General features: G+C 43.3%; 2 protein-coding genes across 2 annotated transcripts in view; one reads left to right on the forward strand and one right to left on the reverse strand. All coding sequences in view use genetic code 11, as the record gives it.

Moving 5' to 3' along the window:
• The window catches only part of EGR_00704 (putative phospholipid-transporting ATPase IF), a gene marked incomplete at both ends in the record, with an annotated part of 19,794 nt that extends 4,960 nt beyond the window's left edge, over nucleotides 1-14,834 (reverse strand). The window contains 5 exons of the mRNA XM_024489953.1: nucleotides 666-1,061; nucleotides 3,503-3,694; nucleotides 4,000-4,086; nucleotides 9,275-9,772; nucleotides 13,638-14,834. Coding sequence (XP_024355356.1) covers nucleotides 666-1,061; nucleotides 3,503-3,694; nucleotides 4,000-4,086; nucleotides 9,275-9,772; nucleotides 13,638-14,834 — 2,370 coding nt within the window. The remainder of the gene's footprint in view (nucleotides 1-665; nucleotides 1,062-3,502; nucleotides 3,695-3,999; nucleotides 4,087-9,274; nucleotides 9,773-13,637) is intronic.
• Nucleotides 14,835-15,748: 914 nt separating this feature from the next.
• EGR_00705 (Putative phospholipid-transporting ATPase) lies at nucleotides 15,749-25,610 on the forward strand (the record flags this gene model as incomplete). The annotated part of the gene is made up of 8 exons (XM_024489954.1): nucleotides 15,749-15,786; nucleotides 16,707-17,814; nucleotides 19,516-20,010; nucleotides 21,154-21,240; nucleotides 21,369-21,560; nucleotides 23,482-23,865; nucleotides 24,168-24,398; nucleotides 24,480-25,610. The coding sequence occupies 8 exons, from the start codon at nucleotides 15,749-15,751 to the stop codon at nucleotides 25,608-25,610; spliced, it is 3,666 nt and encodes a 1,221-aa protein (XP_024355357.1).
• Nucleotides 25,611-26,379: the final 769 nt, after the last annotated feature.

Genomic DNA, 26,379 nt, shown 5'->3' on the forward strand with positions numbered 1-26,379 from the left:
TAAAGTGGCATTAGGACAAACTTTCCGACGAAAAGTGCTTGCTGTAGGGCGAATGGATTCGTCAGATGCACTACTGCCTGAGCCCCATCAAAATCCGTGTTTAACCATATTGGTGGCTTCATGGACTACAGGCCGCTGTTTGATAGGCGAACCATCACGTGACAGGGTCCATATGGCCAGCTAGAAATTATAAATCACAGCCTGGGAAAATATGCGTTACGTGAACAAATTCTAACCTCATTCGAAAATTTCATAGAAAATACGCCAGCAAAAGTACACTAAAGTGAAGGAATGTGATGAAATTCTGGGAGGGAGAGGGAAGTGAACCATTCCCTCTTCAGTGCAAAAGCCTTCTATTCTGGAGGCATACCAAGTTAGCGGTTGTCATTTAATAAATCTCATTTTTCTTCTCCTTTTTCCACTAGACGAGTCGTAAACCAAAAAAAATTCACAAATGATTTCTTTGTTGACTAGCTAACCATATGTGACAATTAGTGACTACAAGGGGCGCTTTCATCGCTTTTTCTCATACTTCTCAATGCCTTACTTCAAACTGCGCCCTTGAGAGCCCAGGGGATGTCAGTAGAAGTTGTAACAAAGCTCCACTCAGGTTCTCATAACAATTAAAGCGAAAGCAAGAAGTCATATTCCAAAAAAAACCCAACCTGAATTCCAGCCTCCCTGAGAGCAGTGAGTGTCTCGGGCACTCCCTCTTGCAATTTATCCTCAATTCCAGTGCATCCAACCAGGACAAGATCACGCTCCACAGCCTTATAGGCTTCAGCAAGTGCTTCGTCTCGTCCTTCCAGCCTGCCTCGAGCCGCATCCAAGTCTGTCTTGAGCCTGATCCACTCCTTGGGGGGGCAATAGCGAGCACCCATCACGAGGGTTCGTAGACCTGCTGAGGCAAAATCCGTCACTCTTGCCATCACGAAATCCGAGGTCAGGGAGTATTTTTGGAGGTTTTTGCGACTCCCAAAAAGACATTTAGACAAAAGGTCGTCAGAGGTGGACTTGGTACCGCTGGCCGAGGAGAGTGGCATATTCTCAACACGTCCACACTTGAAGGGAGGAAAATTTAGTAGTATTGTAATGGAGAGATATTTTTTCTCTCTTTGCTTTAACTATGCGGTTTCTGCAGCTATCTTAGTGCTACACTCGTAGTTCCAACTAGAGACAATCTTACCCACTAGAAGACCAAATGATAAGTTTAGGGATTACGTGGGTGGGACCTACGCAAAACAACAATAACCTTGCATTCGATGCCTGGATACCAATTCTAAACATCGTAAAGAGAAAATGTCTGTGGTGGAGCATTAAGTTCGTAAAGATCCACAACAAGGCGACGATCGGCAGCAAGGTGGGAACAAAAGGACAAGGGGAGAGCAATTAAGGTAGCTCTACGAAGCAATCCAAAATTACGCACGCCCTTAAATAGCTGTTTTTAGACAGATGGTCATCAAATGACAATGCTACTAGCTGTCATCCTGTCATGATCGTAAAAAATTGCAGAGCCTTCGTTGTTGCATCGAAATACCCGACCATCCCCAAAAGTCCCACGTAAAATTGTATCAAGAGAGAGGATTAAAAGGAAACTAGGTATTTTAAGTTGTAATTGTTAGAACGCAGGCCCTTCTTTTCCCGAAATCCCTCTGACACGGAATCAATTTCAAGTCTTCAGATCGAGACAGCAGTATGAGTTACGCCTTCTATGATCACATACTATCACTTAGGACCAAAACTCGTTCCTTTGAACTGTTGAGTTTTCTCAGTGAATGGCTGCAACTAGCTCACATCGACCACTTTAATTAGACTCTAAAGTTGGAAGCATTAACGGCTAACCTAATGTTGAGCCTAATTGAATGAATTTCATGTCTCAGGTACTTCATTTGGGAAGCTTTCAAGCTTAACCGGAGCCAAGTCATTGGTGCCTAGGTGCCAAACGCATTCGTTCCAATGTAAAGCAAAAAAATTGCAGGACGGGGGCCAAACCAATCACATGGCTAGTTACACCCTCATTCTGATTGGCTTATAATGCGTTCTCGCCTTTGATTGGTCTTCTTGTCAAGGGAACTCATTTGTCAACCCCAAAATGGTGCGTCTGAAGCCTTTGGGCCTTCTGTCTAGGTTGATACACTTGTGGTGCAGGTAATTCTGACCTTGGGGATTATTTTAAAGTCAGATGGAGAATTCCGAACAAAACGCATGTTTGGTTTGGTCCTAGTTCCTATCTTTGTTGTAATCAGAAATGGGAATGAATCTGAAAGAGAAAGTCATTAATTAAACGAAACCGGTTGGAGCATAAATTAGCCAGTTGAAACACTTGCATTCCGAATCAAAGCAGCGAGCGAAAGTGTCAACTCAGAGTGCCAAAATGTGAACGGATATTTCATTAACAGAGTACCTACTTTGGAAATTAAACAGGATGTTAGGGATTTACCAATTTAATCGAAAGATAGCTTTAAAAGTCATGAGATATGACAAAGTTCACCACACTGCGTCTGTTTTTCTCGCCTTTCAAACAACTCAGTTTCAGTACATGATGCAACCTTTGACCGGAACAAAGGAGGCCCACGCGAAGCGATGCAGCAGTACCATAGATCATTAAGGTACAAGCTTTTTGGCTTTTATATCATTGTTCTATTATTGAAACAGTTTGACAATACAATGGAAACGTTTTTGACAGTTCCATTGTTCTTATTGTGTTCATTACCAGCGTCACATATGTGAGACATGTTTGATTATCACCTTACGATATCCTGTTGCAGTAAATTACTTCCCTAACAGAATAGATGAATTTTAAATAATAAAGAAGATGTAGGGTGCTCCTGGTTTGCGACTATTAGCTTTTCTCTTTCCAAATTTGAACACTACAACCTTCAATAGAGAACTTCACTGGCAAGCTTTGGCATTTGACTTTTCCAGTTGCGAACTCTGTAAAGAATCGCAAAATAAGATTTCATAATTTAATTCACCATTTTTTTGACTGTTTTCAGTGTCAAGGCAAAATTTTATTTATTTTCAGCAAAACACTTTTGTGACAGGTGATGTGTCTGGAAAAAATTGAGCCATCCGGCACTCAAAAAACATCGATGTCTTGCCAACCTTAGGATCAACAATAACACTTTTGATTACATTCTGTAGAGCCTGTTCATTAGCATTTCCAAGTTAAAACACTTTTCTTCATACTCTTTCAGCTGTTATATTCGGAATTTTTTGAAAATGGAATGTATCCAAACATTTTGACTCGTACAGTGGAGTCGACGACGCAATGGAAACTGCTGACAGCTCTTGCTGTGTCGTATCAGGCCAAAAAAGAGCAATAAAGAATGCTAGAAATAGGATTTCTCGGAGCACTGTTAGTGACGATTTGAAGAAGAATGATATCTGCGTTAACTCTTCCTTGCATTGACAATACACCTCCTTCCAAATGTGTATGCGTTAAAGCGTTCGTAGGGGATAATTTGGACGATTGAAGACTAGTCAAAGAGCCAGTACTTACCCTCGGGAGAATGCTAGTTTCAGCACCCTTGCAAAGTATAACAACGCCCTGTTTGGGATCAAAATCGGCAGTATTTTTCCCGCCATCTTGGACGGCTTGTAGAACCACCGACATACACTTTCGATCTGAGTCGAAGCCCAAAACGTCCAGAACGCGGTAACGAGTACCTGTCTGATCGAACACTGTCACAACCTAGTTGCAATATTAATAATAATAAATTTTCGTTTCAGCTTTCGAAAGTCCAAAAGTGAGTTAAGTGTTTGTCTGGTAGATAAAATCATTTCTACGCTACCTATTATCTTCTAAAACCTCGAATTCGGATTCACTGTAACAATGAATCAAGCCTGTGGATAGCTGAGGTTGGGTGGTTGATTTGAGGACTTAAAAGTACGCCAATTACTTTGTAATCAAGTTAATCTGCGTCAAAAAAACACTATCAAAGCACTGCATGAGAAGGAGTGATTGCCACGTTTGAGGCAGCACAGGAATGAGCTTACATGGAAGCCATTTGGATCTATTCCGTGGTAGACAATACCGAAGTCACGACAGCTCTCAACAAAAGCCTTTTCATCGGGTGATGAAGCCTACAAAGTAAGCAAAAGAAAGTAAATAGTACAAGCTAGATGCTCTCTTCCGTCCCATAGTTGACCTCTTCTTTGGGGTGTCAAGAAACTTGATATCTTGGTGTTTTTTTATCATACTGTTCGTGTTTAGGAGGAAAAAAATACCATCCCCACACAAAAAAGAGGAATATGTGCATCGAGACGAAATGTAAATCTTTTGGTTTTAGGTTGGTACATTCTATGGATAGCATAATGGAATCCAAGTACGTTTACCGCCCCCATAAACCGACCCTTTCAGGGCGATGTTAAGGAGGATTCAAACGTCAACCGGAACTCATCAGAATTGGCAGCAAAATAGTGGAAAGCGGACTTAAAATAAGGCATAACAAGTCTATGCTTGCTTTACTTTTATTTAGTACTGTAGGGAGCTTTTGAGTCTTCCCTATTGGTGGCACGCAGCTACAGGCAGTTCACCTACACTACCGGTCGCCCGGTTCGTCTGCACCTCAAGAATGGGGCCGTTTCCATACTTGTAAATCTCCCCTAGAGTTACAGAGATGGTAAATTTATTTGATTCTAATGCGCTCAATAAGGAGGAGGATGCTTGCTGCATGCCTCGGGGCAAAATCTATCACCGCCGTTCAGAATTTTCATAGTCCCAACATGATACATCAACTGACTCACTTGAAAAAATGAAAATATGCAATACCCCTGCTCCAGTCAAAAACGCTCTACATCGTTTCGATGGTTTTATCCTCCACCAATGGGTGGGCGTCATGTTTTGACGCAACCCCTTATCAAGCATCAGCGCACACTTCAAAAAGTCTGTGATGCGCTGGTCCAGGCAAGAAAATTGGAGCTTGTCACGTATGTAATTCTGGTATCAAGTGCTTTTTCAAGGTGCATTTAAGGTCAATGCTACCATGCCTTTATAGTTATGAGCTCAAAAGCCGGAGGAAAGGAGAAGGCATTTGAGGACTAGAATACGGGGGCCAGTGGGCAGCCACCTTGACGGATAATGGTTAAGCGGATGCGTGATCTCCTCCCAGGAAAAACAAACGAAGCTAATAAGATTTTTATTCAAAAAATCGGTTCAGAAGATGTTAAAAAGACGCCACATTGGCAGGTGTGCTTCATTTAGACTTATAATAATCTAATGACAGGGGACACTTTGACACCTGTCAAATAGAACCAAGTCGAAAGCCGGAAGTCAAGTGCTGACACTACTCCCCAATACCGTAATTTGTTGGCATGATGAGCACGTGGTGAACGAATTGAACACATTACCAGTCTGGTCCGTCTTTTGATTGATGGTAGCTGATGACTAGTAGATAGGTGTCTTTGACTTGCAACAACGTCCTCCAAATCTTTTCACTAAGTCAGGAAAGGAACGTGAACTGTTGAGAAAACGGTGTTAAAATACGCTTTAGAAGTATGGAATCAAGCCTTGATGGGGATGACACTCATAAATGTTTAAGGAAAATGTGGAACAGCAGAACATGCGCACTTTGATGGTCAGTGTGACACTGACTATTGTTAACTATGTTGACCGATTTAAATGCTTTTCAGAAAGTAAAAACAATCACACCATCTTCAAACTTGGGACATTTTTCACCTTCTCGATTGTTTGAAGCTCAACCGGTTTGTTTGCGACGTTATTTGTTACAACGAGGTGTCACAACTGCGAGGCAACACATGTCACATATTTGTGACGACAGGGTTTACACGACGGAAGTTGATAGCAGGCTAGACCGTTCGCCATAGTGATCCCGGAACTGTCTTTCGCAATCCCGCAATATGAGAGTAAAAGCTTGTCAAATATGTTGTGAGGAGGTTACTGGTAGAGGATGAAAGGTCTTTTCTGATGTAAAAGACGCAGGATTTGGTGGAGCATTCCTACCGAGGGTAAGGTCTAAAGTCCCTATTGTAGTTTAAATGCATGCCCATATTTGGCTCACAGCTTGTTTTTCTCGCGTGTCCATCCGTGAAGGCAGTCAAAACAACTGTAATCAGTGGTCCGTCCAATAAAAGGTAGGGTAAAACAATAGAGCAACAGCGATACAAGCAATCACTAAGCCGCCACCTTCAAAACGTCACTTTTTAGCCCCAAAACCGCTTCCCTTGGCTGAGGGTGACTTTTTGCGGACAGATAGGTGGCAGAACGAATTATCTACATTGGTCACGAAAATGGATGGATCAAAATACGGAAGAATTTATGGGAAAAAAATTCAACACCTTTATTTATCGTCTAAATGCGGTCGTACTTCTACGGGGTCAAGGTCGTGGGTTTGTTTTTTTTTTCTGAGAAGCACAATAAGACCTTGTGGGTTAAAACGTATCAGCAAACACACTCTAAGATTACATTGTTTCCGATCTAATCCAGTAGCTTTACAATTCTTCCAAAGGACTCAAGTCCAGAAGCTCAGTCTATTTGTGAATTAATCCTGGGAAAGGGAAGCTCGACGAATCATCATCTTCCTGAGAGGATAGGTCTTTAAAGCAACCTTCAAGGTGAAAACTTGCAGGCTGCCACAATATGTAGCTTTTCTGTATTTACCTGAAGGCATTAGTTGAAAGTATAGGGAAAAGGGAGGTGAAAGTTGCACTCTTCTTCCGAACCACACGGTGCTTCCACCTTTCCGCCGCCATAAACATTCTTCTCACTCTGGAAAATATTATCCCATTACCCTTTGAACAAAAACTACATTTCATCTAATAAGCGAGTAGTGAAAGTGAAAGACTCCTCAAATTCTTCACTACCGTGGTTAAAAGGTGAGTTCGTAGAGAGGCTCTGACGCAAGCCCCAGAGAGCGGATGAAATCGCAGTAAACTTTATCCAGCGCTGCCTTCCAAGGGGTCAAAAGCAACCACCTTCTCAGATGTAAATAGAGGCAGTGAGACTTTAAAACAGCCACATAAGCTGCAATTCTGCAATAAAAAATTGAGGACCTTTTGTTTTGCTAGTATCAACTTTGCTCTCCCTGAAAATCTGAGAATGTTTTCAATGTAGAGCGCCGAGTCTTCCCCGAAGTCGGACGAAGTCGTGGGAGTGCGGCGGATGCTACATTACTGATGCACAAAAGGCCTGAGGCTACTAGCATGTCTCAGAGGCCTTTAGCAGAATTAAACAAACAATCATAGCCTTACATTAAATGTTATTTATGCTGTTTACAATTTGGTTTTAATTTGGAGGTGGAAAAAAAGGGAAGAATTTCCAGCCCAAATTGGGCTAACCGTGATGGCTTCTGCCCATCATAGCTAAAATGACGAGATTTTTAACTAAAAAAGCATTATCTCTAGGAAAGAAAGTGCTTTCTCAAGTCAACTTAAGTGTAGCCGTCAAAAACAACCGTGACTCTGTAAAAGGCAAATAGTTCATTTACGTGGCCTTTGTTTTTTCACAAGGACGCTTTGAAAGTTTTTTTTATTCGGCAAAACAAAAAAACAGCGACAAATTTATCCAGAAGTAAAAGTAGTTCTTCAAACGCACCGGAATTCGCTTTCAGCGGCATAAAATCACTCAAAATTGGAGGGTAATATGGACGGCTTCATAACCCGCCTTTCCAGTACTACTGAAATGTTCAGCTAAGTAGTATCTGCTCGATCGACTTAAACGCATTCTTGTTTATTCTTAACTGACCCCTAGTGGATATTTGCGCGGAGATCGAGGCTCCAGCCCTCCAAAAAAGCACCTCCGTCAGAAGAGCATTTGAAAATGTATATTTTTCTATGTGTGGATGTGCGATATGTATATGTCAGTGCCTGGTCCCGAAATTTCATGTAACTTCTGTTTCTGTGTGCTAAATGACGTCAGACAGCAAAAAACTGTAGGATTTCACACGCTGAAAAACTGCCAAGTTGGTGCGACAGCTCAACAACTCAGGGGTTAGTGGCCTTTAAACGGCCCGAAGGGTTCAAATGCATTGAAGAGTTGCAAGAGGCCACAACTATAATTATTCATCCACGCAGGAGATAGCAGTTGGGTTCTAAAGTGAACCATCAAAGAGTACTTTGTTACTATTCCATTAATCTTGGAAGTTTTCTTTGATAAGAAACCATTTTAAAATCCACCATAATCAAAGCGGGTTGCTTAAGAAACAGGAAGGCAAAGCCGTGCCAAATAAAAATACTTTTGTTGCACGAAGCTGGGGTAATTGTTTTTGGGATTTGGGGAATACAAAAGATCAGCTGCCACCTTTCCAGTTGGGTCAACTTTCCTTGTTGAAAACAAGTGGACGTGCATTAACGCTAACGCACTCAAATGAAACCCGCTTTACCGAGCATGAGGCTTTGCATGGAGCAGGCTGATGGAGAGTTCTAAGGGTCACATTCAGCTATCCTGCTGCCTCTTCAACTGCTCTTCAGTTCCGAGGTTCTTTATTCACTCCCCTTGATCGTGTCTGTTGCTGATGGATGTCCAGGACGCTCCACATCCATTACACTCGGTGATGAAGCATTCGTTTTAGCGCAGAGCACACATGTTGAAGAATATAAGTTTGTGCTTCTGATACGGAAAGCGTATGACAAAACGTAATTCTGTGTTGGCGCGATTTGCATACGATTACACTGTCCCCAACCCACGATAATGACTGAAAGAACACCCAGCTTGTGAGGCAGTAGTCACACGGAAGGTTGTGACAGGAGAAATTACTACTACTCTCCGTGCCTTCGTTGCTTTCGACACCAGAGATGTAAAATGAATGAAAGCAATGAATTTAACCTATGTCAGATCCTTTTAACTTTTCCAGTAAACAAAAGGAATTTGGAGTTTGACCCTTTCTAACGTATAAAGACAAGTGCGCCTCTGATCCTACACTTCAGGCATCTAATTTGTCAGGATATCTATACCATCCATCACCTTGGTGGGACATAATTCTCTTCTTTCCATTTAACTACGAAAGCCTCTTCAGTCATCCATGATTCTGTTGCCATGACGAAGACGCACAGCCACACTCGTGCCACCAAAAATAAGTCTGTCATCACTACTGGAAACGGATGTTAAAGTCACTTCTGGGCTTGTATATCCCAAGAGGTTACTCAAAGATTAGAGTGGTGAGAGCTTTGGCGAACCGGATCCATAAGAATACTGAACACTACCTCCAAAATGCCTAACAATGTCGACAACATTACAAATGTTCCACCTGTTGGCAGTGACGATGTTATTGTGCAAACGCAATGACGAATAAACCAGAATGGTCAGCTCGCTCACCTGATAATCATAATTGGTCTTCATGATTCCTGTTCCACGTCTTAAACTAGAGATTGCGTCTTCCGCGGACTGCATAGCAGAGGCGCGGCGCATGATGCTGGCCTGTCGTCTAGGCGGTGCTCTTCGCGACTTTAAGTCCGTGATGAGTTTGAGCGGCTTTTTCAGCCTTTTCTTCCGCCCCTCTAATCCACTCCGAGGTTTTGAAGTGCCGACAGGTTTATGGCCTACCTGTTCAATCTCTCGTTCCACACGGACAGTGTGACAGAGTGCCAGAATTAGGAAGAGAATTCGAGCGTCTTCGGGCATTTCTGTTGGCTTTATACCCATTCCCGATGTGCGTGGAGACTGAATATCAGCTATAGAGGAGACTCGCTGGCTGACCAAGGGAAAGAGTCGGTCATTGCGGGCGTAGTAAGTCCCGCTAGAAACAGAGAAGCGTTGAAAGACCATGCAGTTCTCTGTCAGGGTGCCAGTCTTGTCGGAAAAGAGGTATTCCACCTGCAATGGAAGGGGTGAAAATTATATTCCCAGTCATGTGCTTCTACTTGTGCTTTTTTACCCAACCTTTTTCCTTACCAAACAGATTTCCGTGGATTCTTGGAATATGTTTTGATTGCGTACGCTACTGAAGTTCTGCAGTAATATCTACCAGAATGCGTTTATATAGGTTTTGAGCACGTTCTTTTTAACATATTAAAGTCTAAATTATCGCAGTTTCCTTGTTTCTTCTCATTAACAGATGTATTATCATAGATCTGTGAGATTAATCTCAGTAGTTCCTACTACTTATAACCCACAGTAGTGTACCCCAAACGAAACGTCCTTACGAAGAAATGAAGTGTACCCTTTCCTGTGGAAGAGGTAAGTAGTAAAGTTTAAACCAAATTAAAAGAAGTCTAAAATGCTTTCTTTTGAAGTGCGGCGAATTATGATTGCGTGAACGGTGAAATGAGAACAGATTTAAACAGTTAACAGGACGTTTTGCATGACAAAGTTATTCAAAAAAACCTCATCAAGGTCACTCCCGACATGTGTAAATTGTATTTATTAAATTAAAACACTGGTGCAATTGTTAAATATGTTTCAAGGAATGCAACACTTCTACTACAGCCATATTTACTTGAATGAATCACTGACAACAACTACCAAATACATTTCAAGAAATAGAACATTTCTACTACAGTCTTGGAAACGCGTCCCACCTGATTGCACCCTGCCAGGTGCTTTCAAGGATTGCAATAATTAGAATGCGAAGTGAAGAGAGGGGAACAAGCAGACCTCTTGAAGTGGACATTCAAATACAATATCCAAACAGAAGGCTACAGTCGACTGGGGCGGAATTAAACGACAAAAGTTGTCTGCTTTGTTTGCACAACTAATCACTAAGTGAACACCATCTGACCAAGTCAACACCGATAAGGCTTGACTGAAAAGTGCTTTCGGCAGAAAAAAACAGATTAATGAATGTTAAAGGACCATTCATTTGTGAGAATTACAAGATGGCAACGAGACCATATTGCATCGCAATGCGATGTCGCAAATTTAGATGTTCAGATTAAGGTGAATGGAGGTGCAGAACCGAAAGAGCTAAAAGATTTGAATAGGTGATGAAATTGAAATATGGTATGCTCCACTAAAATAACCAATTGTGAGAGAAGTAACAGTCAATCAGCCTGTCTTCATTGTCAACGGAGACAGGTTTAAAACGTAAAGGCCTCTTACCAACCCACCGTAAACTAGCTGACTTTGCACTCCTTGAAAGCTTGTAATTTACAACTGCACACCATTTTAGATAGTAACCAAGTAAACATAACGATGACAGACTGTCATCAAGGTATGATAAATCGACCCTCAAAGTAAAACGCAATCATTCAGTTTTGAATAATAGCAATCGGTTGTTGTGGCTGAAAGGGAAAAAAACAGCTAAGATTCGCGTTCAAGGCATGTGCTAAGGGTCACTCCAAAGTCAAATATCCAGGCGTATCCATTCAAGAACAAGACACTCCCTGTGATGACTAGGCAGTTCAAGTGTTCAGTTTTCCCCCCTCAAAGCCAGGGCTTCCTGTCACAGGCAATCAACCTTTGTCCACCAGATAGATACCCTTGTCTCTAGCACAATGAATAAGGGTGGTTTGGCCCAGTAAACACCAGTTGCTGTAGGGACCGGTTACACAGGCAGTGTCTGCACGGCAAATTGAGATTAATTTATTCACGCCTGACTTATTACTTGGCCATACAATCAGGCTTCACGGTATTGACAGCCACATGGTAAAGCTAACATGTCCACAGTCGACTGGTCTGAGCACTGGCAATCATGGCTCCAAGTGCCCACCAATTAAATTATCTATGGACTAAGGCGGTTAAGTGACCACCCTAGTGGCAAGCACAAATAGAGAGCTTTATGTTATACTATATTGTTGCCAGGTATTATTGCCAGGTTAAATACGTGGGATATACCAGTGTTTAGGATCATAGGTGGCGAATAAAAGCGGCACTTTGTGGCCCTTGCCCTTCATGGAAAGACTCCACGTCTACATGACGACATTAAAGAACGCTTTATTATTGCAAATGGAACTTCAGAGACCGCGGTTATGGGTTTCCTTGGTGCCACGGCGCTTTGGCTGTATACTTTGCGGTTTAGGGGTCAATGGACCATCTATTCATGTTCCGTAAAGAAGTGTCAGCCAGATTACCACCTCTTGAGACTATACAAACGATACATTAGTGACGAGGGTGTAAAAATCCAGAAGTCTTAGTTTGGATATCAAACTTTAACTTCGCCGAATGAAATCAGGACAGGCAGAGAGTCTCGAGAGAGGGACTAGGGGAGTCGTCACCCGTCTTTTACGGCATGGCTGCCCACGATATTCATGTGAAGGAGTTGCAAATAGCATGAAGAAGTGTTGCCTCCGCCAGGTCCCCAACAGATGAGTACAACCCAGAAGGACAGTTGAGTAGCACTAAAATGAGGTCATGTCCTCCGACCCCTGTGTTAAATGCAATGAGGGGGAACTCAGTACCCTCCACAAACCACCGCAACTGCAAGAAAGATGAGTGAAGATGGTTTTTCTAGCAATGAGGTCAAAAATGGTGCTAAAGGTAGGCCGAATGGTGCGAAAGGTTGCATTATAAAATGCACACCGTGGTGTTGTCAAAACCCACTCATTTTAACGGTATGTAAACTTCAAATAACCAAATATAATGGGGAGCAATACTCTAAACGGAAAACTGCCCTTTTTGTTCATATAACCAGTCCAGAGCTTCCTGTAAATTTATTTGTTAAATGACTAGCAATTAACCACAAATTTTCACAGGCAACTCATAATGCAAATTGAAGCCTAAATGACGGTCATTCCGACAGGTTTAAATAACAGGAGGGAGGGCGGGGGAAGAAGCTTGCAATCACCTAATGGTTGTTGACAAGTGCTTGAATGTGGGTACCGGCGCGCTCGGATAGAAACAAAGCCTTAAAAAATGAGCTAAGAGGTAACCTTCTCTCCTGTAACCTTGACTAGAGAAGGCTAGTTAAAACGGGATGAGTCACAAAGTCTGTCAATCAGTCAACCGATAGGTGCTAATTTTACCCGAAGTTATAGATACATATATCACACTTTGTGGGTGTTCAGATACACTCCATGGGCACCTATGTGTTATGATTCAAGATAACAAATAGTGCGAAGACAGACGCCCCCGAATCGCACCACATTTGAGGCCCTCAAGTGTTCACGTGAAGTGGTCTAACAGAGGACACGTTTCAATAGGCGCAAGGAGCGCTGCTTGACAGCATGAAAGTGGTGCTACTTTAGTGCAAAGTGAAAAGCAATTCACTGGTATCACCTGGCTTGCAATCACGCATTCCAAATAACCGACATTTGCGAAGATTTTCAGTGAAAATTTGGTGAAGAGACAAGAGGCAGGTTTGCATGCGCCATTCCGCTTATCAATGAAGAGAATGTAGATGTAAGATAGAGCACAACTAGTACGGTTGGATTTAAGGAGGATCAAAGGCTACCCTTCACCGACTTCTTTTAAAAAAGAAAAACCCGCCGAAAAGCGCAGTTTTTATTTTATGTGGGGGACTTTTCAGTCCAATTCAAATTCAAAGCTGCATGACTTTGACAACCCTACATGAAGCCCACGGTAGGTGAAAAAGCTAAAAGCCTCTTGTATGGATACTTATAGCTACTATAGGTACCATGGTAACAACGCCCAATTCAGACTCCTGTACCATCTTAAAAGCAGATCCTACAGCTTCATGCGCCAACAAAAATCCTACTCAAAGACTAGCTTTATTACGGAGGTTAAGAGAATATGTTATAGTGGCAATGAGATGTACTGAGACAAACAAAATTAATCAACTTACTTGACCAAGCTCTTCAAGGATGTCGGATGTGTTGACCAGAGCCGGTTCCCCAATTTCCTCATCATACATCTGAATGTCCCATCCAAAAAACATGGAGCCGAAGAACTTTTGAAACTCAATTGTCACGTAAAGGGATATGGGAATGATGTAATTGAAGAGGACAAGAAAACCTAAGAACTCTTGCACAACAATCCAAGTGGTTGGCTTGACTAGGACAACGTACCAGGCAGAGTTTGGACGCAGTGAGAATTGCAGAATCGTGTAGAAAATTGAGATTGTTACCAGTAGGCCCAAAATAGCCACAAGGAAGGTATTCAACTGTCGTTCAACCTGTGAGTACTTTGTCTGCTTCCCTTTGGAGTTGAGAGACATCTTAGTATCCGGACCTGTGTATACAGCGACACCGTAAATGAAATCGGTATCACGAAGTCTTGCCCCACGAAGAAGCAGACATTCAGGACCCAGAGGTTCTGTGGACTCAGAGCCATTTATGCGTACAGTAATCCTGCCATAAAATTTGTAGAAGTCATTAACCGGTTGTTGGCAAGTTATAGTGCCCTCTAATTGCGTTGCCAGAGTTTCCGGTGATTCGAGATTCTTCGTAGCAGATATGGCAACAAAGCGCTTGAGATTCGTCTCTCCATCCAGACTAGCAGTTGTCACGTAACACTCGCCGTTACTTTCACTAGAACTGAGTAACACAAGATCACAAGGAAATGTGTCATTCGCTCTTTGCAAAACAATGTCACCCACGGAGATTTCAAATGCCTTTTTTGTAACAAGAGTGCCATCAGAATTTACAAGTTGGACCGGGGCGCTGTTAATTTCTCGATCAGCTTTGTGGCGCAAAAAGTCTTCATAGCCCTGCTTTACCATTGTAAGAAGTATCACAAACGCTAGGGGCAAAATAGATGTTACAGGAGAGACCGGTGAGTCGGTAAAGAGTTGGACAATGGCAATACAAAGGAAATAGAAATTTGCAATTCGCTGAGCCTGCTCCTCAAGATTTTGAAAAATAAAACCATACCAAGTGTATCTAGACGTACTAATTTCGTTGTTTCCATAAAGCTTCTCTAACGACCAGGGTTCGGAAACAAATTTGGCTTGGGATATCGGGCCAACTGGAATTTCACGATTTTCAGGCCATGGAGGTCTGTGAATTCCAAGTTTGATCTGAAGCTTCCTGAAACACTTCATTATTCTATTTCACCACAAAACAAGAGAGCAAGGAAAATTAGTTGTAGTGCATCAATGCGATGCCCTGCATAGGCTCCTTCTGCACCCCATTGAAAGTGAGCAGACAAAGTTGACCTTGGAAATTAACATTCATGAATACGTCTAAACTCATAAAAACTAATATTAAGGTGTTTGAGCAATGTAAGTCCGTAGGTTACACCTAAACTAATCACTTTTTCCAAGCTTAGGCTCTGAAAAATAGCTCCATAGGGAAAACAGGGTTTTAGTTAAAAAAGCTCTTCCTTGCCACTTTAAGTGAACTATTCCAAAGAAAAAACGTTGGTTTGTAGTATTTTGAAGTAACTATAATAAAAGGTGTCATCCAACTACCAGTGAGTTTATGCAAGTGGAAAATATCATTAGATATGCAGAGAGCATCGTCAAAATTCTATTAACTCGACTTCTGTTCCAAAAATTCTAGCAATATTTGTAGGTTGTGTATGTAAAGATTATAATGCGCAAAATTTTTAGAAGTCCGTATGGATAAAGCTGATGACATGTTACACCGCGGGCAGAATCTGTCTTTCCCATTAGATCATATGCAATACGATAGTGGTTTATCCCTCGGTTCTGGTGAGGCGCCACTTTTGTACTTTGAATTAGCCTCCTTGTACCTCGCTGGGTGGGCTAACCCTTTGGGCCATGCCAATAGCCCAGACACATTCTCTGCACTGAATATATATTCTGCCCGAGTATTTTGTCTTCTTTCGTCTTCAGGGAGTCTCGGGCCGCTACACATAACATGGCAAATATATTCAGGGGAAGTTATTTAAACTGAGTTAGAGCACCTTAGAGACTTTTTTAGAGATGGAAAAACTATAATGCGCAGGCGGAATATGTATGTTCGACATTTAGAAGGCATTAGGCTTGCTGTCATGGGTCGGGGCAAGCCCACGCAGCAGGACAAGACAAAGTAACCCTGTGCATAAACCGACCACTTAACAAACAACTGACTTATTGCAGAATAGAATTTTAAGCGATCACCTTCTACCGAACTGCCAGGCGACTATGATAAATCCACTTATTTAAAAAGTAATGAACTGCCTCAGGTGACGCCAATGTGATCTGATTTACTACGCACCATCTAATACATTATCGACCTAGGAAACTTAATTGATCAGGTTTTAGAGAGCAAATAGTGAATCCTTATTAACCTCTTTCGTTCAAATAGCATTATAGGTGTGTCAAAATTGTGTTAGGCTTTCCTGTTATATATGTGTTTTGACAGATGCTTTCCTTTTTAATTGCAAAATAATTTAAAAAGAGATAAGGGTTTGAAAGTCAAAGTTAACCTTATGCCTTACAGTCTTTTAAACTCCATAGTTAAAAAGAAAATCAGGTACAACGCAAAGAGATTCGCATCTTTCCAGTGGCTAGAAAACAATTTTTTAAGGTTTAAATTCAGTTTTTGTATGTTTTAAAATTTTATGAAACGGGGAAATCGGTATAGGTTCTAATTTTTACCATTGGAGATTATTTACCTGACGATTTTCCACCTTTTTGCTGCAGACCAAAATTTGCAGCTGGCAGATAAGTGAACGATAAACTAATTTGGTCAATAGGGTACGTGGTTGGTGATAAATAGTGTTTGGAATTATGGTTATTCCTTTTGCATTCGCGTGTTTGTACAGGTAGTGTTCTTGTCCTTGAGTTAACCTTGCCCCGAGTTTTCCTTTCAACCACCTAACTTTGCGTTTAACAGTTGTGCAATTAAATGCAATCAATAAACAGACATTTCTCCTCATTGCTACCTGGAAGGTTAAAAGGCAGACTAGGATTGATACCTGGTCCTTACTTGCAGAGCCGTGTAATTCCTGTCGGACCACTTTCTAGATTAAAATACAATGCCGAAGCAAAAAACACATTAAAAAGTTATGGAAACAATAAAATCAGGACCACGAGATACAGATGGTACTCTTTTGTGCTTCAAAATCTGCACGAGCAGGCGCAGCGAGTGGCAAACTTCTATTGTATTTGCATTGTGGTCATTCAACTGTTCATTGAATCTCCAATTAGCCCAGCATCTTCAGTACTTCCCCTTCTTTTTGTCATTTTCCTGACTATGTTTAAGGAAGGTTACGAAGACTTTTTGAGGCATCGGGCAGATCAGGAAAACAACCACAAGCCCATTGAAGTTGTTGACGAAACTGGAGCTTTAGTCACCAAGAGGTCCTTCGAACTGGTGGTTGGTGACATTGTGCTTGTTTGCAACGGTGACACTTTCCCCTGCGATATAGTTGTACTGAGCTCAAGTGAGTCTTCTGGTGAATGTTTTGTGACAACAGCAAGCTTGGATGGGGAGACAAACTTGAAACGGCTTTACGCGCCTCCTATTACTCGAGAATTGGATAACCCTTCGGATATTGCCAAGAGTCTCCTTGCAACTATTGTTTGCCAACAGCCGGTACAAGATATCTACGAATTTACTGGGCAAATAATTGTTTCCGAGATCGTAACTGGCACTGAAAGCACTCATTCACTGAATAGTGAATGTTTACTTCTCCGTGGTGCGCGTCTACACAATACAGACTTCATTTATGGATGTGTGGTCTACACCGGTCACGACACAAAAATGTCACTCAACACAAGGAAGAAAAAAGCAAAATTTTCACAAGTTGAGCGTAAACTAAACACCTTTCTTTTGCTTTATCTCCTGGGTCTTCTCCTTATCTGCGTCGCTTACACGGTCCTCAAGAACCTTTTTAAAGTACGTGCATGGTACATCCACTCCCGTAAAATTACTCCCTGGTATGTCACCCAAGACCTGTTAGCCTTCATTGTCCTTTTCAACCACGCCGTTCCAATCTCCCTGTATGTTACGATGGAGTTGCAAAAATTCATTGGATCTATGTTTTTCGGCTGCGATTTGGAACTTTACGATGCCGAAATTGACGAACGTGCCTTAGTGAATACCTCCAACATTCTGGAAGAAATGGGCCAAGTAGGTTTTTATCCCCGTCTAGAACTTTAATACTCATGCATCATTTGTGACGCATAAAGTTGTTTTGATCTACTTTAGGGTTTGATATGATTCGATATCCCACCAAACCTTTGAATCAACTAGTGAACCGATGCTAAAGGTTTAACATTTCCATACTTAATCAACTGATCAGCCCTTATCCGTTGTAGCCGTTAAATTTGCTAGACTTGGAAATAGTCGTTAGTTTCTGAAAGTTCACTTTCGGTTTTGTCCTCCGGATTAAGTTCAAAAGGCTACTGAAAACTGTCAGTTAGTAGTGGCACTTGACGCTATGGTAGAATCGTTCCTATTTCAATACGAACCACTCAAATGATAAGAGCCGCCTTCCTTGTTTTGAAGAATGAAGAAGTGCTATGTTTTATATCTCGGTTATTAAATTTCGCTGCTCACCTGTATTTTTGTTTGGAATGTGCAAGTCAAGTGATGGTTGGAAGTTTACCGTATGGTGGAATCGTAAGTTGTTTTCGATATGACCATCTCACAGTCACCGGTTGTGGTGGTTGTAGTGGTGGCAGCAGTAAAGTACATTACCTGTTGGCTCGGGTTGTATAAGTCCTAAACTTCATACCTCCATGACTTCGCTGGACTTTCGGGTTCACATCCCGTACATAGCTGGTGGCGCGCCTTCATGAGTCCATTCACCCCGAGGCAAGACAAACACCTTGAACCCACAATTTACCACTGTTTCAGTAAATTGGATGCCTCCCCATGAGTAATGTGGTCCAAAAGTAAGAGAGACTTTTGTTACCTAACACCAAAAGTTATTTGTTGGCTCAATGTGAACACACCAATCCCAACGTTCACATGTGTTACATTCTCTGAAAGAACGATGGCTGCCTGAGGTATCCCAATTAAAATGACTTATCCTTACTTCTGGGCCTGTGTTGAATTGAAGCCTCTTCTCCTCAGGAAATAAGTGTTTCCGAATCCGAGAATAATTGTCTGGAAGGACTGACACTGGTGCATTAGCTGTGAGCAATTGAGTGAATAATGGAATGAGCATATTTCCAGGGGGTTGCAGGCAACCTCCACTGAAGCGAACTCCAATTTTGGCCATGTTAGACTGTAAAACCTCCTTCTTTTCTCTTTTCCTACTTAATTGCAACTTTTGGAGTTCATATGATCTGAACATTATCGAAGGTGGAACCGAGGTCAGTCTCCTCTACAACAGAACCAAGTTATCGAGACAGGTTAACAGTCCCACCGGAAACGTGTTTATGGTGGTAGCGAAAAGCTCGGGCAAAGGTATGATTTATTAAAGCCACTTGAGAACTAAATAATTATCTTGATGCCTTCTGTGAATTGGCCCAGTGCCTCGAAGACGCAGAGCTGAGTTGATGGCGCGGAGGAGAGGTGCCCCATTCAGATTAAAGCGCCACTTTGTAAACGTTGATCCCGCTTCAGGGCAGGTACTGATGGGATTTGGCTTTTCGAGAGTGTACGAAGTACGAAGCAAATTCGCTTTCACCTTCACCACGACCCCTTCCAATCATCGGTTGACGTCAACTACTTCACACGTTCATGCAAAGGCTATAAGCAGCCAGCTAGAACTGAATTTCTCAAAATCTCCAAGTCAAGCATTGTAATGTTTTTAGCCCTTCACTTAATCGAGGTTCCAAAACCGGTATGTTATCTTATCCTTGGCTCATTTTCAACTTCAAGATTGAGTACCTCTTCTCCGACAAGACAGGAACCCTGACAAAGAACGAGATGTCCTTCCAGCGGTTGGCTGTTGCAGATGGGACTTTCCTCCTTCGCGACTCCATGCTACATCCCCTCTACGAGGTGCAAGCAACAAGATTGCACGATCTGAGGTCTCCTCGCTTTTCAGGTGCCGGTCTCTCCTCCACAAAAATGCCCATGACTGTCCAAATCCTCCTCATTTTTCTTGCGCTTTGCCACACCGTCAGAGTGGAACAGGACCCAGATGCACGGCATTCCTTGGGTATCACTCTTATGGATTACATTAAAAAGCAAAATCGGTTGAAGAGGAGGATGAAAGGGGGGTTCAAGCTAATGCCATCAAGCAAAGTGGCACCTCCATCAAAAGAATGGACCTACCGACGACGCGAATCCGCCATTCTCTCAGCACAGGAGGCCGTCTGTGCGGTGAACAGAGGATCAGAAATCGATTCTGGTGAGGATTATGAATATCAGGTGAGGATCTGCACTTAGTGCGACTTAATTGATACCATCGGTCCAGAAAATTCTTGTTAGACTTAACGAAATGCACTTCGCATAATACTTTATCCTGCAAATCCATTGGATCAGCACCCTCTGTCTGTACTTTCCGTGTTAAAAGAGTTTGTGCAACGATCTGATTGTGAAGAACTTTGGTAGTAGTATTCGTACCTGCTACTAGAATTGCGGACTGCGCTACTGAATTAGATTGAAGTAGTTTATCGCACTCGCTGGTTGAATTTTATGATCAGTTAACACTTCACCAAATTATTCACGTCTGGACATTTTTGCGATGGATATGCTTTCCTTATTTGGTAAGCGTTTAATTGCACCTATGTATAAGTAAATAGCACTAAATTCCACCCTCGAATTTACAATCATTTCTCACTTTTGAAGAATGTCAAGTAGATTTGATTTAAGCTACTCAATCAACTGCCTCTGCTTGTAGACAGAGGTGTCGGTTTCTAGGTGTGAATACAGTCTTTCTAAAAGGAATCATTTTTGACCACTTTTTTCCTTGCAACGCACGCATATTCCCCAAAATTTACCAACTCACATCAGGTGTTTTGGTTGGTGCGGCGTTCCAATCAAGGTCCCTCTCTCTCAATCGCAACACTTCAAAGCTAGCGCTGCGTAGTCAACTGCGATTCTTTGCTTTTCATTAAGGTCAGTGGCTAAGCCACCAGCTTTTAGTTTTACCCACATATCTGCCAGATGTTAACATCAACAATGTGGTGACCTGGAGTGTAGGCGAGAGGCAATGAATACCGCCAACAAGTTCCTCAAAAATTAAGGTTTGTTAAGCCAGTACAGGTCATTAGGTCTATCCTCCTACAATAGCCGCTTGTAGCTCAAAAGGCAAGCTCCCAAACTATCGTCAACAGCTGCCAAATTATTCTCGGCATTTCTGTCAAGGGCACAACGAAATCATTAATCCTCATTCCACAACTTGAGGGACGATCGAAGAGTGCGGAACTCCATTGTAGCATACAAGATCAAGAATGACCTGTGTGAGGTCTCGAAGTCTGTATGTGTATGTGAACTGCTGTTTCCTTGTGGACCCCGAACATGATCGAGATTTGCACAACTAAAATAAATGTCTTTTCTTTTGGAATTTAGGCTTCCTCACCGGATGAAAAAGCATTTGTGGAAGGCTGTCGCGATTTGGGAATAATCTACCATGGACAGAACAAACGACAATTGCAGGTAGGCATTTCCACACTGCATAAATGCCCCCATGCAGGGGGACTCTGTCCGGTCCCACCCCATGTTCTGTAGTATTATCATGGCCAGACCATTGACAGTGTACTAATCCGTGTTCTCCATTCTCGAAGGTGGTTACGCTCTTTGGAAGAAGGGGACTTCAGTATCGTCTGCTGGATGTCCTCGAGTTTGACGCAAATCGCAAATGCATGTCTATCATCGTGCAGCCCGTGTTGCAAGGTGAGGATGAAACACCCGACTACGTTCCGGAGAAACCGGCCCTCGTGCTCTGCAAGGGTGCCGACTCGAGCATTCTTGCTAAGGTAGGCTGTGCTCTCTGAGAACGGGGGCCAGTACAGCGAAGATCAATCACTCAAGTCCACATATTTGTTGTTCTCATGTGACCTCAACTGCGGGTGACTTTCTATCGCTAATTCTAATGTTGCTCGTGATTTGAAACCCAGCCATCACCCTCAAGCTGTTGGCATTGTTGTTTGCAATTCACCTCATCTGCTTGTTCCATGAGCTGGTGTTTGCATGCGTGACCACGGACAGTATGGAGATTTTGGCCAAGGTGATTGGGGCGTAGAGATGTGCCACTTGCCAACCCGTCTTGGTGAGCTGAGGACAAGACATGTGCGTACGCACCCCCTGGCTAAATGCTGGGGCAGAGGGTGTCCCCATTCTAGCACTTTGTCCCGTTTCGACATCAGAGTGACTAGTAAGACATTTAGGTCTACCCCTACCAGAGATGTTTTGGAATGTCCGAGGCTGCTGGAAGCTCGAAAAAGGGGACGTTTTCTGGGGTTGTGAACACTCCAAACACCTTGCGATGGAGGGATGAACGTCACCGCCTGTGACCTCCTCCGTATTGACCTCCACGTCAAATCAACTTGAAAACAGATTAAGAGGCTGAACAATGAATCTTTGTGTCAGCATCTTGAAGCAGACGAAGATCCGTCAACACGACTGAACCGGTAGTCTGTCGTACTGACCTAGAGCAGGAAGCTGCCTTTTAGAATAGCAAATATTTGTGAATGACTGTGTTTACTGTTGCCAATGACAATGTTCGTTTCTTGTGTGATTTTGTCGCACCACTGATCGCGCACTGATCCTGCATCCACGATGAGCCGTTCCATGCGCTGGTTGAAGCTTCACAGGGCTAAATGATTGCCGAGGCACTGCACTTAGGGAAATGGAGTCACTGCAACTGGACTCGACACTGACAGACAGCTGCAAAGTCATACCGTGACTGCTCCCTCAATTCATTGTGCCAAGCTCCAAGTCTTCGGGACGAGTAGATAGCCGTGGATTTTACTCTACGCTCTTGTTCACTGGAAACTTGGACACTAGAGGCTGTTTTGCTCCGATACGCACTACCAATGCTCTCTACCATCTTGATTACTGGAATGTGGATTGACTGGTCCACAACATAGGACTGAGACTTGTCATTTACTATTGTAAGTAGTACTGTCGTGGGCGAACGTTTTCGACAACCACAAAGACAAAAGTCTTCACTTGACTTGAACGTCAGTCGTAGCAACCGAGTTGCTGCCAGAAGCCTGCGAGCATCTCCGTTTCGAGTCGGTAGTCGTTTAACATCTTAGCTTGCTCGAGTGGCCGTTATGGGCTGCCTACAGCATGGAGGGTCATCAGGTCTTCAAATGCCACAATTCTAATGAGGGAGTAATGTGACCCCTACGAGGTCACTGAGTAAGTGGGGTGCTATATGCCATGATATATTTGGGCATACAACTGCCAGTGGGGAAGTACTATGGCTAAGTAACCCAAAATTTTGCACATGTCTCTGTGCGGCCTGCTGCAACGACCTGTTGCAACCTAAAGAGTCTTTCTTTGAAAGTGTGGGTAGATTTGTGTCAATGTGCCGGCGTGGTACTCGTCATTGTGCTCTGACTGACTGACTGACTGACAATTCTAAAGTGTGCAGGTAATCCTCTCAAGGGAGAGCTAGTGCTGACGATAGAGTGGAAAGAAGTTTCCATGCTATTGTTGCATGACAACACGGTGCAAGACTCCATACCACCGTGGAACTTGCCCTCGAGGAGATTCTTACCGTAGGATGCGAATGAGGGGGATATTGGCTTAGTAAAAGTGGGGCTCCCAACATTGCGTCTCGTCGAGAAGACGAATAACTGCAAGAAATTTTCCCTAGTCATTTAATTGTGCTATAATCTTATCCTATGTGATGCTTCGTGCACGTGAATTGTACTGCTTTGAAAATAGAGTGCCCCTCTGGAAAGTCTTCCAACTCTGCCCGAACCGATGGGAGATCCCCTTCTAGATGGTCTCTTCGCTCCCTCCGAGGAGGTTCAAACACGAGCAGCTCTTTCAAACAATCGGGTGTGTGAAAATGTCACCAAATTAGCGTCCTTTGGTCTGCGAACCCTGGTGGAAGGTGTACGTCTCTTGAGACCAGCTGAGTGGCTGCCTTTACAGCAGGAGTTAAACAAAGCGCGGACAAATATGGAAGACAAGGCGGGGGCACTGGCAAAGGCCTACCAAAGCATTGAAAGGGATCTCATGCTAATTGGATGCACTGGCGTTGAAGACAAGCTGCAAGATGATGTGCCTGAGACACTGATCGCCCTCCGTCAGGCCGGAATTCAGGTAAGTATAACATCTGTGGTTTTAAAAACTAACGTACTGGGAGTAGAGAAGAATCAGAGTAGCATTTGAAGACAGATGGTACTAGAAGTAGGTTTTCTCTCGGTAATGCGGAGCAATCTGTGTGTCACGATCGTGTTGGAGAGAACAGGCGCTCCTAAATTGAAGGTTAACGAGTGAATGTAAGAGATGGAGCAGTCTAGCCTCCCATTTGGGATAGCCTTGGACTCAGTATCCTTCATGACGAACTCGGGAGCATCCACGTGGGGGGAGACGAAATGGCTAATGCTTCTTTTCTTTGACAGATTTGGGTTCTCACTGGCGACAAGGAGGAGACAGCGGTGAACGTGAGCTTCCTCTCCGGTCACTTCGGCCCCGGTCTCTCAACCATCCACGTGACCAAACAGAATAACCTTCTAGAGTGTTCTTTAACCCTGCAAACTCAACTTAACGCTGTTGAAAGGACCTGCCAAGAGAGCATTCGATTGCACTACGGTCTCGTGGTCGATGGCCAGTCGCTAAACTTTGCGCTCCAGGTAATACCTCCTGTCGTTGTGCCATAAACTGGAGGATAAATGGAATGAGCTTAGCCACTAACATCCATTGGTCTGTTTCAGGCAACACAGAAGCACAAATTTCTTCTCCTCTGTCGCGAGGCGGATGCCGTGCTCTGTTGTCGCCTAACTCCGATACAAAAGGCCGAGGTGGTGCGTGTGGTGAAGCACTCGCGTTCTCCACCACCCATAACCTGTGCCATTGGCGATGGAGCCAACGATGTCTCAATGATTCTTGAAGCACATGTTGGAATCGGTCTTTTCGGCAAGGAGGGTCGTCAGGCAGCTCGAGCTTCGGATTACGTGATAGGAAAGTTTCGATTTCTCAAACGGACCCTCCTCTTCCACGGTTGCAATTTCTACTGGCGTACAGCCAATGTGGTGCTCTACTTCTTCTACAAAAACCTTGTCTTCGTATTGGCACAGGCGTATTTTGGCGTCTTTTCCAAATTCGCCACTCAAACTGCCTTCAGTAGCCTCTATTTACTGTCCTACAATGTGATAATGACTTCATCACCCATCATCATTTATGGCATATTAGAAATGCCATTCCCAGAGGAGGTTCTGCAAGACACACCGCTTATCTACACAACCCTATCTAGAAACCGTCTCTTGTCATGGAAGAACTTCTTCGTGTGGAACGCATTTGGGTTGTGGCACTCCATCGTTCTCTTTTTCGGTTGCTACATTCTCGCAACCGAGGGCGTTTCCAGGCCAGGCGGTGCAATAGAAAGCCTCCATGGTTTCGGGAGCATGCTCTTCAGTTTCATATTTCTCGTGGTTACCATAAAATTGATTCTCATCACCTATTCCCTCAATGCTCTGCTGCTTTTGACCATAGGTGGTACAGTGCTTGTCACCTACACAGTCCTTGTGTTGTTCAGTCATGTTGCTATTCCAGTGAGCGGTGGCAGAGACCTACTGGGCGTCTGGGAGAATCTCCTTCGTGGACCTAGTGCAATGATCAACCTGTTTGGACATGCGTTACTGCTGGTATTGGCACTAGCACCGGATATTGTCTACAGGGTGTACGTGGACAGTTGTAGAGTGTTGCCGGCATCGAGAGGCGGCTCATTGCGAGGCAGTGAGACAGGGGCCAAAAGTGGAAGTGCTGGGAGACCACTACTGCCTCACTCCATCTCCAAGAGGGAGACGCGTCCGACTTCACTTGCATACTCTTCTACTTCATGTTAATCACTGATATTTACTCTCTCTTTTTCCACTTTTAAGCCTCTCTTTTGTGAAATACTTGTCCACCTTCTAAGCACCATGCTGCAGAAGGCTCTAATTCACTTTAAAATGTCCGAGGTTAAATTGAGGCAGCCATACAATCCTGACCAGAAGACCTTGGGTGGGTCGAGCCTTAATTTCCAAGCTTCACTATTTATTGAATCCGTGAATGTGTACTTTGAAAGAGAAGGGTGGCATATACAATCAGTCCAAGTTTGCGATCACAGTGGAAGGCGAAGTCGAGGCCTCGGGGGATGGGGAAAGGCATAGCAAGCGGGTGTACTTCGACCACGCCTTAGACGATAGTCCCCACTGCTTTCTTCACTATAATAAACAAAGAATTTCTAAGACTCACATCTTCGGATGTTTGGGTTTTGTAGATTTTTCATTGCTTTAAGCCATGAGGTCGAGTATTTTGGAGGTGTATATACTACCGACTATTGCTACTCAAATGGAAGGTGACGACCCTATTGAAGACACGGTGCCAGAGTTTCTTAAATTCAAGCCTACCAGTGGCTAAAATAGCAGACTTCTAAGTGTGTCTTTTAAAAATCGTACGACTCCACATGAAACAAACTGTCAACATTGATGGAAGAGTTTGAACTTAGGCGGATTGGGCGCAGATCTAAAACAATACATTTACAGGGTCATTGAGAGTATGTGTGATTGCCTCGGAGATCCGAGGCAATGGATTTATGACCCCGTTTAACTCAGCTTTCTTTTAGCGAGGTGG

This window comes from Echinococcus granulosus (genome assembly GCF_000524195.1).
Source record: "Echinococcus granulosus chromosome Unknown EG_S00003, whole genome shotgun sequence".
In the NCBI taxonomy this organism is placed as follows: Eukaryota; Metazoa; Platyhelminthes; class Cestoda; order Cyclophyllidea; family Taeniidae; genus Echinococcus; species Echinococcus granulosus.